General features: G+C 38.9%; 1 protein-coding gene across 4 annotated transcripts; it reads right to left on the bottom strand.

Moving 5' to 3' along the window:
* Positions 1-619: 619 nt before the first annotated feature.
* Positions 620-12,384, bottom strand: LOC110833925 (uncharacterized). Of its 4 annotated transcripts, none has more exons than XM_087345643.1 (5): positions 12,211-12,384; positions 10,871-11,088; positions 10,181-10,303; positions 9,184-9,351; positions 620-1,469 (listed from the first exon to the last, which is right to left on the bottom strand). In XM_087345643.1, the coding sequence occupies exons 2-5, from the start codon at positions 11,021-11,023 to the stop codon at positions 1,425-1,427; spliced, it is 489 nt and encodes a 162-aa protein (XP_087201769.1). In that variant the 5' UTR covers positions 11,024-11,088; positions 12,211-12,384; the 3' UTR covers positions 620-1,424. The 4 variants fall into 4 exon arrangements, with proteins under 4 accessions (XP_087201769.1, XP_021928231.2, XP_021928228.2 ...); XM_022072539.2 differs by lacking the exon at positions 620-1,469 and adding an exon at positions 1,524-5,061 and having other exon boundaries at positions 10,181-10,300; XM_022072536.2 differs by lacking the exon at positions 620-1,469 and adding an exon at positions 1,524-5,061 and having other exon boundaries at positions 12,211-12,382.
* Between the last annotated feature and the right edge of the window lie 1,541 nt (positions 12,385-13,925).

Here is a 13,925-nt window from a genome sequence, read left to right as displayed (position 1 = left end):
TCAATAAACACGTCGTAACATTCTAAAAGGGACTGCATGTAGCGAGTTCCGTAACACGGGAATTCGGTAAAAGCCTTTTAGGCTGTTTTACTACTGCAGTTTGTAGAACATCTGCTTTACAGCCGTTAGTTAAAGAAATGACTCATATGTGTCGCCTAAATCGCTAACAGAGGGCAGAACATTCTCAAGAAGGTCAAACAGTTTGTAGTAGCAATGACATCATCATTTATCTAACGTGACAAAATTTAATCCGCATATTTAAATTTATGGCACAACCTCGCACTTCTTTTATTTATCCTTCGAGTTAAATCTGATGTTATGAACATTTTATTACTGGGGGGTGGGGACGATTTGGCAATTAAGTTGCTCAAGTATGAGTCATATTTCGGTGAAAGCTTTAGAGTGGAGTCACTATATCCATTTGGGGTTGTAATGGCAAACATAGATTTCGCCATAGTTAGCAGGTTTGCGCATCGCGGAAAAACTATGTACTTCAAGGCTTCGTCGAGGACCATAGACGAAAAAAATCAACGCCATGGAAACTGCAGGTCTTGAAGTTAAAAAGTAGAGCTGGTATTCACTTGACAACAGCTTTTTTCTCTCCATAAAACTCAGTTTATTGTAAAGAAAATGTCTGTTAGTTTTCAAACAGTCTTAATTTCATGTAACTGTTAATTTTATAATACTTCAGTTATTTTTACCACAATAATGTTCATACTGTTAAATGTCAAACGGATTTAACAACAGTAAAATATACCTCGGCAAAATAATGCTACTTTAATCTTACAGGTATAAATCTAAAAATTGCCGTTTCATTAAAATATTGTTTTGCGATTGTTTGCTTGGCTAATTAAGGGCTGCATTAAATGATTACGAGCGTCAAATGCACCCTACAGATTTCCTAGCCCTGATTTATTCCATTAATGTTTTATCCACTGAAATGTACCATAACTGTGTTGTATTTATTTGTACGTTCCTGGGGTCTATTGGACACTATTTTCTATATATATTTGCTCGTTGTCTTTCCGTCCATCCACTTACCCCGACTTCTTACGCATCTGCCTATAGCATCCTACCGCCAGACCTTGTGTAGCAGGATTTGAAAATAAAGATGGCAGCACATATAAGCCTTCTTCGTCGTTTGCTACCCTTGTATCCGAAACTGGGGAGATGAAACACACCTGTAACATCTAACCACAACACAGTGGTTACCTAAACAAAGTTGACGCAAATTACGAAAGATATCGCTAATCGTCAAGCCTCTCGCTCGCCGGAAACACTACGTTATTTGGTATTTTTATTACGTATATTTACGTAGTAGTTCACCGTCGCGTTGGAGAGATGGCAGAACAATACGGTCGTGACGTCATACGCCGCCTATATTTCAAACTGATTACTTGTAGCACCTGTGATTCATATTTTCTTTAATCTGTGCAGCAGAATGTCTCTGAGTGACAGTCAAAATTATCCTGGAAAAAAAAAATGTTTTAAAATTAAATTATGTATCTTGTAAACACAGTATATTGAGGCCAGCTTTTCTGCAATTTGATGAAGTTCACATGAGATTATTGCAGTTGCAGAACAGATTTATTAAAGTTAAAATATAATGAAAACACACCTGTTATAACATCTTGCTTCTTTGCCAAAAATATATGAAACAAACTGTGTCACACTTCCTCACAAATCCAAAATCCCCATCATTGACGACAAGACATTCTCTTCATACAGAACACCTTTTACAAAACCAACACACTGACAGCACATGGCGCTACAACCCAAAAGGCAGCCATCTTCAGACTCACTGCCGTGAATACCTCAAATCCTACATGGACAGAGGCGTCTGTATATCCACAATAACACACAAGGTTTAAGTCCTCTTTAATGTAGGTATCAACAGATAAAGGGTGTCTATCTAATATCATAGGCATGGTTGGTGGCTTCCATATGGCCAGTATCACAGGAACATTCAAACTCACCCTATGGTTCCAAATCAAGTTGTCAGCCATATTCTGCCTCAGTAAATTCCATGAACTGAATAGCCCCTTCCATTAATACAAATTCCAGCAAACACTTGGTGAAAGAGGACAGTGGACATATGTCACAGGAACCAACATTTTAATCTTATTATCTCTGCTTATGTTCACAAGTCAACATAAACATAATTCACTGCTGTTTCTGCCATACTGCACCATATAGAAACACAGCCTTCTAAGTATTTCTCCATTTGATCCCATAATCAGTCATCTTGTATGCTTCTTCTCTACTTGTTTCAGTATGCCTTCTCACTTCATCTCTGGTCACCTATGTACCCTTAATTTCATCTAAGTTCTTTGTAATGTTCATGCTATTATATTCTGTCCAAATCAATACAGGACCATAATATAAAACACACAAATCATCACAGTTTCTTAATTATTAAACACCTGACCAGTTTTAACCACTCAGGCCATCTCCAGGAGGTTATAATATAATTTGCAAGTCACCTTTTATCATAAAAATTAAGACTATAATACAGTAATGTACAGAAGTTACAATTTCTCATATTGTAGTCAAATATAATTAGTATATAATACACGTGTTACACTATATTAAATTACAATGTGTTCTTTAATTAAGCAATAATGCAAAAATAAGTAATGATTTTAATCTTTATATGGTATTTTGTAAGGCTTTTCAATAAAAACGTGTTTATTAAACATAACCTTACATTTAGAACCATTCTTGATCGGCAATTTACCATATTTGGTATAACATATTGCACCTAGAAAATAATACACACGTTATGCCAAAACTTTTCAAATTTATTTAACATGAATGCTGAAATCACACTCCTGTTTGAAGATTACATATACCCAACTATTAAGTAAATTCTAATAGTACAAGATACTTTCTGTGTAAAGCGTCTATCCCACAGAACATCAAATAAATGTTGACGAGGAAAACACAGATGCTCGTGAAGAAGGTAACTTGACAGACAGGGTAGAAAATACTGAATTAATGAGTGGAACAAAATGTGATATTTAGCTAGGAAACCAGGTAACATTTTCAGACTGTTACCTTAAACTTAGCAGTGCAAACATATTACTTTTCCTTACTCTCCCAACTTAATTATTTATTACACACAGTGGAGTCTAATGGTAACTCTCCACTGTCATGTATTGGCATATCTTCAATTTACTCTGCTCACTGAATAATTTATTACAAACATTGTAAGCCTAGTGTCATGAACCTGCAGAGTGAAAACATGCCCCCTTTCACCCTCCGCTCCTAGCATTTGTCCTGCTTCGGCAGGGTATGCTTTTTTCCTCTCTTCTTGGTTTGCTCGCTCACATTTGGTAAGACTCCTTGGTCGAGTGATCAGCTCGTCGCAAGGCCTCTACCCTTTCACGTTATTCAACAATATCAGTAAGCTGTGTGCACTAGCCTCTCAGATGTTCTACCGAATTCTAAATTATGACACCAGAAGTCACAGTTTCTGCGGTGGTATAAAACACTTGCGGAGTCTGACAAACCAGCTGCTTGGTTGCAGAGTCCAGTAATTATAAGACAGGAAAGTGTCAAGTGAAGAAGTCAACAATATAACAAGTGTGATTTAGATCAACAAACTGAAATATATTAAGAGCAATTACTTCAAGTATTATTTCATTTGCCTCAAGTACATCAATGAATAAATTTCTACCAATCGTATAACTGGTGTAAACAAAGCCATTCTTTCGTTATCAAGGATACAAATACAATTACTGAAATACACTACAATAAGAATACTATTTACTATGTGTGGAGCTGGGGTAGCTCAGTCAGTATAACGGATGATTACAGACCAGATAACCGGGATTCGATCTTCGACGGGGACAGAGGATTTTTCCTCTAGCCTCTGCACCCACCCTCTTGCCAGGAGTAAAGTGTGGCAGGGGCGTGACGCTGACTACTCACCACTATCTAGTGCTGAGGTTAAGAATGAGTATGAGCTATACTGTCTATCCTGTACACAGTGGGACAGCTTTACTATACTTTTTACCTACTATGTATGGTCAGATGTCTTTTCAATTTACTCCGATCAATGAATGATTTACTACACACGTGACATGTATGAGGACGCTCACCACTATGAATATGCAGATGTCTCTTCAGTGTATTTTGGCGACTAAATGATTTAAAACAAATAATACAGACATACGGAAGCTCCTCACTATGACTGTGTTGATGTATCTTCAACGCGTTCTGCTCATTAAATGATTTCTTACACACAACGCACGCATACAAACGCTCCCTATTATGAGTGCGCATATGTGAATTTATTTTACGTTTCTCAGTGAACGATTTATTACACACTTCACATTTAAATGGACGTTCACCATTATGAATGCGTAGATGTACTTTGAGATAACTTCTCTGACCAAATGATTTGTTGCAAATTTTACATGTATACTGCTCCTCCCCGCTATGAATATGCGCATGTGTCCTCAGCGTATTTGGGTGACTAAATGATTTATTGCAAATATTACAAGAATACGGAAGCTCCCCACTATGAATGCGATGATGTATCTTCAGTGCGTTCTGCTCGCTGAACGATTTATTACACACGACACACGCGTATAAGTGCTCCTTATTATGAGTGTGCAGATGTTTCTTCAGCTTGCTCTGGTCACGGAATGATTTTTTACACACGTCGCAAGTATACGGACGCTCACCACTATGAATTCGCAAGTGTCTGTTCAGATGATCTCTCTGACTGAATCTGCTATTGCAAACGTTACATGTATACGGACGTACGCCACTATGAATCTGCAGATGTCTCTTCAAGTTACAGCGCCTCGTGAATGATTTACTACACGCATCACAGGTATATAGATGCTCTCCACCGTGTACGTGTAAATTACTCTTAATATGACCTCTCTGGGAGAGCGATTTATTACACACAACACATGCATACGGATGTTCCCCCTTATATATGCACAGATGCGTCTTCAGATTACTCTGTCGGCTTAATGATTCATTAATTACTTCAGAGGCAGATGGATGATTCTCACTATCTATGAACTGATGCTCATTCAGAGTCATCTGTTAAAAAAAGGGAACGCAAGAAACATTACATAAATCCTTAATGGGAAAAATAATGACCTAAGTACGAGGGTCGCTCATTAAGTAATGCCCCACATTTTTTTCCTCAGAACATATTTATTCAAGATGGCTCAAATTTAGTGACAATATAAATCAATGTTTCCTTTACACATACTATTTTTCCACATAGTCCCCATCAACTTGTACGGTTTTACGCCAGCGTGGAACAAGTGCATGCATGCCTTGCCGGTACCAGCTCTTGTCCTGTGCACGTAGCCATGTCCTCACTGCTTGAATCACGGTCTCGTCATCTTCAAATCTTGTTCCGCGGATAGCATCTTTAAGTGGCCCAAAGAGATGGAAGTCGGAGGGTGCCAGATCTGGACTGTAGGGTGGATGGGGTAGCACCGTCCAACCCAATTTGGTGATTTCTTCCCGGGTTCTCAGACTTGTGTGAGGGCGTGCATTGTCATGCAGGAGCAAAATTTCTGCTGGATGCTTGTGAGGCCGAACTCGTCGAAAACGCTTCTTGAGGGTTTTCAGGGTCCTGATGTACGCGTCTGAATTGATGGTCGCACCTCTTGGCATCACATCCACAAGAATGACCCCATCACTGTCCCAAAAGACAGTCATCATGACTTTTCCGGCGGAGGGAGTTGTCTTGAATTTCTTCTTTCTCGGTGATTGAGGATGATGCCACTCCATTGACTGCCTTTTTGTCTCTGGCTCAAAGTGGTGTATCCAGGTTTCGTCACCTGTAATGATCCGGGACAGAAAGACCTCTCCCTCAGCATCAAAACGCTCCAACAATTCAGAAGAAATCGTTTTCCTTTGAATCCTGTGGTCTGCTGTGAGACTTCGTGGAACCCATCTTGCGCACACCTTCGAATATGCGAGAGCCTGGATAATTGCAATCACACTTCCATTGCTGACTGAAAGCTGTTGGTCCAATTGTCGAGTTGTGATGCGCCGATCCTCACGAATAATGGCATCCGCGCGGTTCAACATGTCTGGAGTGGTGGCTGTGGCAGGACGCCCAGAGCGCGGCAGATCACGGAGCTCGGTTTCTTCACTTCCTGAAGCTTTAACTCTCTTAGCCCAGCGACCAACGGTGCTCCTATCGACTGCACAGCTTCCATACACAGCACACAAACGTTTATGAATGTTCACCACCGTTTCTTTTTCAGCAACAAGGAATTCAATTACAGCTCGTTGCTTGTAACGAGAGTCGTTCACAGACGCCATTTTAACAGTTCACTACAGCTCCGCTATCGGTTGGAATCATTTAAAACTCCGTACACGAACGCGGGAAACATCAAATCTCAAGCATGTAAAAGTACACTTTTCTATCTTCATTATTGGCTGAGAAAAAAAATGTGGGGCATTACTTAATGAGCGACCCTCGTATAACCACAATTACTACATACAAAGAATTGTGTTTTTACCAATTCCTAGTACAAAGCCAGAAATTTAGTCCAGTTAAGCTGCAAATGTTGCAAGAAACTATAGTGTGCAACCCAAAGTGAACAAGATCTGCCAACTGAGCTTGCATAACAGATCAGCTAATATATTTCTTCTATAAGTGACCACACTGTAGAACTAAGAGCATTGTTCCAAATTGTTGCCACTTATCTCAAAAAGGCAATAAAAAAATTGTGAGTGTAATGACAATCACCTGAAGATGAGAATAAAGCAAACATTCAAAATGACGTGTATATCAAACATACAGTAAATTAAGGATGTCCAAAATATCCATATGAAAGTCAGCTATTTGCACAAATCCTTTAGAGCAGGTGTTCTCAGCCTTTTTCGCTGGTGTACCACTAATTCTAATTTAACACGTTAAATGTACCACTAACCAAATGCTTTCAGGGACAACTGTTATTTATGTTAATATTAACTTTTGATTCTCTTATTTAGTTCATGTACCACTCAACATTGGCTTCCATACCACCAGTGGAACACATACCATAGGTTGAGAAACGCTGCTTTAGAGAATCATAATTTATCCCATTACAGCTGGGGTAGCTCAGTCAGTATAGTGAATGGCTTTGGACCGGATGACATGGGTTCGATCCTGATTGGGCAGAGGATTTTTCATCTAGCCTCTGCGTCCAGACTGGTTCTGGGGTCCACACAGCCTAACTATCCAATGGGTACTAGGGTCCCTTCCAGAGGTAAAGTGCGCCCGGGGCATGATGCTTACCACTCACCCACATCTGGTGCTGAGGTTAAGAATGAGTAGGAGCTATACCCCCCCCCCCCCCAAGTGCCTACATGGCATATAGTGGGACAGCTTTACAGACCCCTAACAGTAATGATAACACTAACACAATTTATGATAGATACTAAGGCAACAAAATAAATAAATTATAGTTTACAAACATTTACAGATCCTGGGCGCTGTATGAGAAATTCAAAAGCAGGAAGTAGCATTAAAAGAAAGCTTATCAGGCAGTATGGACAAACATTATAACAGTTTTCAGCCGAATTGACGGCTAAAGTGTGCACCGATCACATGTATTGTGCCATGGTAGGAAGTAGTGGTAGAAGGTGGAGGGGCGAGAAGGTGAGAAAACAAAATAGTGGTGCCAGATGTAGCATCGCGGAACATTGGATTCCAGTGAATGGTTACAACGCTAAGCAAAGAACATGTAAGAATTGGCAACAACGCAGTGCGGCTGCCGATGCTTCTACCACGGGGTTTCTGAACGGACTGAGGTTTCCCTGCTTACCAACAGACCTTCTTTGTGCTGATTGGTCACTCACAAAGAACAGAACTCGACTCAGCCGCCAATTCCGCTGAAAAATACTATAGTGGAATTTGTTCATGTGGATAGAGACAAATAACGATTAGAAAAATAAAAGACAACTGTCAATTACGGATAACTAATTAACTAACTGCACGCATTAAAAAACAACATACTTTATCATATTACATAATGACTATATATGTGGCTTTTATACTTCTTATATTTATTGGTTAGATTTTATTTTACACATGCTTAATACCAATCACAATATAGTTTGCAAGGAGCCAAATGATGACTAATTATATCTCAAATGTGTCACCAAGTAAAATAAATGTTAAGATATGTAATATATGAGAACATAAGTAAACAATATACTTGTTGTGTGGATACATTTCATAATATACAGGGCTAGTCTAAATGATGTTCCCGATCTGAAACACGTTACTCAAGTTTAATGAAATTCAGATGCACAAAATTGGTACCGATGGAAAGAGAAACTCTCCAAGTTTATGTTGGTATACTTTGCGGCAGTGTAGTAACACTGTTTGCCGCCAGGGGTGATATGAGAGAAAAAGGCTGCCATCGAATACAGGGGAGCCTTTTGTGACCTGCATTTACATGTTCACCGGTCTGTTATTAGTGTGCAATGGCATTTCCAAACCAAGTTTGCGACAGATCCACCCAGTGGGCATACAATTCGTAAGTGGTATTCTAAATTTAAGAAAAGGGGGCTGCATCTGTAAGAGAAAGTCAACGGGCTGCCCATCAGTAAGCAAGGAAACAGTGGAGCGGGTCCGTGTAAGTTTCACACGCAGTTACCAAGGGGGCTCACATTGAACACCTGTGATGTACTGAAACAAAACTTGGAGAGATTCTCTTTCCATTGGTATCAATTTTGTGCATCTGAATTTCATTGAACGTGAGTAACATGTCTTTCAAATCGGTAACATCATTTAGACTGTCCTGCGCCGTAGCCGCGCGGTCTGAGGCATCATGCTTTGGACCGGCGATACAGCATGTGCGCTGGTTTGAGTCTCGGGGGAGAAGAAATTTTCTCATGAGCTTTCGACCAGTGTATGGGACCGGTGCCAACCCAGCATCATGACGAAATTGGGGAGCTACAATAAGTAGCGTAATCCGGTCATGAAAACTAGCGATGGTTGGGGGTTCACCGTGCTGACCACATGTCACCCTATATCTGGTTGGATGATCGTTCACCTCTGCTTAGGCATGTGAACGTGAGGCCGGCAGTCAAGCTAGTCGGCTTTGGCTCTCTGGAGCTGTTACGCCACGGATTTAATTTTTTTTAACATCATTTAGAATAGCCCTGTACAGTGCGTAACAGCGAACAAGCACACATACAACTCACCTCATTTTCAGTCTTCATAAATGGAAATGATTTTGATACCTCATATTCCTCCTCTTGTATATCTGTGACAGGCTCAACTTTTATATTAATGCTCTCATTTCCATCATTAGTAGGTGACCACATCTCCCTATACAAATCAGGTTCCACTTCCAGTGAATCCACATAGTTCTGTAAAAGCATTGTACGTGTATCACGATTGTGCTCTTTCATTACATGAAATAGGATACACTTTCATGTAACTGTCTTGCACCACATCTAAGAGAATACACCTGTTTTTAAATATTATCATCACCATCAGTGGTGACTGGCTACGGACTGGACGACCGGGGTTTGATCCCCAACAGGGGCAGAGGATTTTTCCTAGCCTCTGCGTCCAGACCGGGTCTGCGATCCACCCAGCCTCCTATCCAATGGGCATCAGGGTCCATTCCCGGGCGTAAAGCGCGGCAACGGCGTGACGCTAACCACTCACCCCCACTTAGTGCCATGTATGACTTTTTGTATAAATTTCATGATAAGGATAATCATCGTTCCTGTTAATAACAGATATATTACATTCCCCCAAACAACTTATTCACTATTAATATAAATAAATAACAGATTATAAATATGCAATATATTTCAGTGTTTAGCCATTGTTTACACTTGTTGGAGGCCCAATATTCTTAATGGAATGCAAAAGCATTCTATGTTATTCTGTATCACATATGTGATAAAATCTTAATAAATTAGTATCATGAATTCTCATATACTGTCCAAGTCATACGACCAAATTTGTTCCTTACTCACAGGACTAGACCAACAGAGGAGCAGAGCACAATTAAATTATGAAGTTGAAGAATTAATATTAATTAATGACCGTTTAAGAATTAAATTCTGTTAATACTTATTGAACTCTTATAAACATTCCCTAAACGGGGTGCTATATTATACATGACTTGTAACATAAACACACACACAAGAATGAGCACAAATGACATACGAAAACAAGTCTCACCTCAGGTTCGGTCTTCACAAAGGCACATGACGGTAAGCAAACCTCGTCAGTTTTTATGGCAATGGAATTTTCTTCACTCAAACCACAGGCATCATTCTCTACTTTGATTTCAACAGTATTCTGCTGTAAGATAAAATTTAATTTTGTTAAATAATACATTCCGTACGTGTCCAAATGCAAAACATGAAACAGTACATGTAATAAATGATCACACAATGTACTTCTAAAAATCAAATCCCACAAATGCAAGGCTCCAGAAATAGAACAGAGGTGCCATGAAAGCAACATACATAAAATAGTTTCAGGACAAATCTGACAATTATTTTCAAATAAAAGTTCTGAAAGAAAACTTCTAAATCTCAGATCTGAGGTTCTCAAGATGGTGAATATGTTCATGTTGGCCTTTTGGGTTGCAATACCATACAGACTCAAAGATAGATACCAATTCTTCAGATGAACATATTGCCTCCATCTTCAGGACTGTGGTAAGGATGTTATGATGTGAATGGTTTATACAGGGTTAGGAGAAACACCAGGCCAGAGGGAATGACCAATCAAAACCAAGGAAAGTGGCAAGGATATGGAACAATCGAGACCAATACAGAGAAACAGACAGAAAGGCTGAGTCATGAAAATGTAGTAACAGGAGGACTGCATTGTCTTCTGTGCGCGCAAGCATAGAATACTCACCATGGTTTCCTTCAGAGAAGGAACAATTTCTTCAACTTTCGGCAACATAACTATTGGCACTTCTGTTGCAGGAGAATGCTGAATCGTTTCTAATTTTACATCTTGTTCGTCACACATGATGGTTTGTGGGTTGCATAAGTAAGTGGCTTGCATGAATCCTAATGATGTAGCCTCATACTTCTGATAACTTTATCCAACTTGGAATATATGCCCAAGTTCTGTAAGAAAATTTACTGATTATAAGATGGTGTTTAAATATGTCATGTTTCGGAAAAATATATGTATATTTCTAGGAAGCAAAAGGATATTGATTACTGATTTTGATGTATTACAAGTTCGATTAAGTGTCCCTAGGCAAACATTTCTAAGACTTCCTCAATAATAAAAGTGAGATTGACATACCTAATGGATAGCAGACAAGAAAATAAATTGTTAGAATGTGTAACAAATCAGAATTATAGAAACTATGACATTGAGCAACAAAATAGTCCTCTTATTACAAACCCCAAAGGTGACAATTTAATATCAAAGTTCAGAAAAAGTATTTAAATAAAAAGTTCTTTGGATATTTTCCATCGTCTAGTAAAATAATAAAATAGAAACGACGTTTCTGAAATGGGGCTCTATCTCCGTATTTTCAAAGTATTCAGAGATAGGCAAAAAAAAATAGTATGTGCTGGCTGCAGAAAGTGTGTACTGTTTGTCAGAATGTGACATAAATGATTTCAGGCACAAAACTGTATAACTTGACAGAGAAGAAAGTAAATAGTTTAACTGTTTGTCCAAGCACAAACAACCTAAGCAAACATATTTAACAGAGATCTGAAGATAACAATGCAGACCATATAACCAACATACAGTGGATAACTCCTGACAGAGCGACCCTGGAAAAAACTGTGTAATCTTGCAGTGACATTCTTCAGTCCCTTGCTGAAAAGTGTTTTATCACCCTTTCACAGCATGACAGCAATTATATTTCCACACAAAAAAATAGAACCATACACGTATATATAGGCTACACCTGACTTACCTTGCACTCAACACTTTAAACCATAATTTCAAAAACATATGTGGCCATAATATAGTGACAATTCTTCGACGACGTAACTTTTGCCAACTTAATACTGCCTTAAGAAATACATAAACACTACCTTCCTGCTCATAAACATTGATACCATATTAGTACTAGGAGTATACAAAGTACACAGGCACTATATTCCTAACGAAAGTGCCTTAAGAAATACACAGACTAGAAAACAGCCATCTTCAGAATCACCGCCCACGAATACGCAGACTCCACATTACACATAAGTGCCTAGACGTGAAATGTGCATACGTACTTTTAAGCAAATATCCGAGTTTCCAGTCGATTAACCAAAAACTATGTAAACGCTGCACAACAGCACCACAATACCAATGGCAAAAATATAATATACCAAAGTACACAACCTAACTTCTCACAGCAAATACGAATGCTTATATTGACCCGGTTCAGGGTTTGACCACCAGAGAACAAGAAATTGTAGTAAAGAAATCGATCACCAGATGGCACCACATCAGTAGGAATGGTAGTTTTTGTTCGACTTAATTTAGAATATGACAAACAAAATAAAGGCTTCACGGGGAAAAAAAAAAGTAATCTGTTAGGCAGTTTTCACTGATCCGCTCTTTTTTCTTCGACTGCTCTGATACAAAATTTTCACTTCGAAGTCTGGCCACAACAGTGCAGCTGTTCGTTCATCGGCTATAGCACAAGTGACCCAGTTTCACCCTCTTTATACCTCTCGGTATATTATAATGCCCAGATATAAGCGTCATTTCAGACACATTATACCTTATCTAACCTAACGTCACTTAAGATAACATAATGCACCCTGTACTGATCTGTCAAAACCGGTTGAAATTGGTCCAGTGGTGTTGAAATCAGGGCCATGGTGAGCTGTGGTATCCTATCCTAACATTACTAAGAGCACTGTATATAGCAATTATGATAAAAAAACTGAGGTTTATTGACATTCATTGTCCTGATGACGGACACAGTATGACCTCTGAGACGGTGGAAATCTACTGGACTACATGGCACAATAAACCAGAAGACAGTAATCTTCAGACTCACAGCTGTGAAAAACCCAAATCCTGCATGGTTAGAGTTGAGATACAATTATTAAATTCTAACACAAGGATGTCTTTTCATTTTTGGTACTTACTATAATGAAATCTGTTCCCAGAAACTTCATAAATCAGATCAGTATCTTGAAAAACTTCCGTTATTAATAATAAATTAATGTAATGCTACAGCGCCCTGTTCAAGTAATAAGCTACGACCACAATGAGAATGATGTTGCTAAAGTCTCATGGCAGAAGTTGCTTATTAAGTTATTCTTTTGAACTTCCCCACAAATAAAATTCACAAACTATTAAATTGAGGGAACATGGGGGCCACAGATCATGGCTAATTATGTGGTCACCTCCCACAGTGCTTCCAAACTCATACACCATAACAGCTGTTGCAGAATTCTGTCAGGAAACGACATATCCTTCCTTCCATCGTCTCAGTGAGATGTGGGCTTAGAATGTACATGTACTTGGCAGCATTAACTGGAAAGACATAAAAGAAATGTATAATTATTCTGCATGTACTCATCATGAAACAGAAGTTTGTGAATAAGTCTTCAATTTCCTGTACTCTTGAAAATTCACCTCTACATGTAAGGAAATCATGGCTTCATCAGAATAATACATTAAATGCTGATCAAATTATCCATCATGAAGCAACAGATCATGTTTCCTTCAAAGCATTAACTACCATAGTCTTATATTGTTGCAGTTTTAATAATTTTGTGGCCTTTCTTGGTGAAGTTTCAAGTCGAGCACCAGCGTTGTCCAATATCTCTTCTGTCAGAACAGTTAGTTTCCTATCTGACTTTTTGTCTAGCAATGACCGTTCTTTACAGCTCACTGACCAGGCAGTGTACACTTCGTCTACTCGGAACTGTTTTTTTTTCTGGAAATTTGTGCTGAAATTTTCAAAGACATTTTCCAGTAGACTCATATT

This window comes from Zootermopsis nevadensis, unplaced genomic scaffold, assembly GCF_977971745.1.
Source record: "Zootermopsis nevadensis isolate Lab colony 2312 unplaced genomic scaffold, Znev_1.0 Znev_ptg000009l, whole genome shotgun sequence".
Lineage (NCBI taxonomy): Eukaryota > Metazoa > Arthropoda > Insecta > Blattodea > Termopsidae > Zootermopsis > Zootermopsis nevadensis.
Note: the sequence above shows the minus strand (reverse complement) of the source record. Positions and strands in the feature narration are given on the sequence as shown.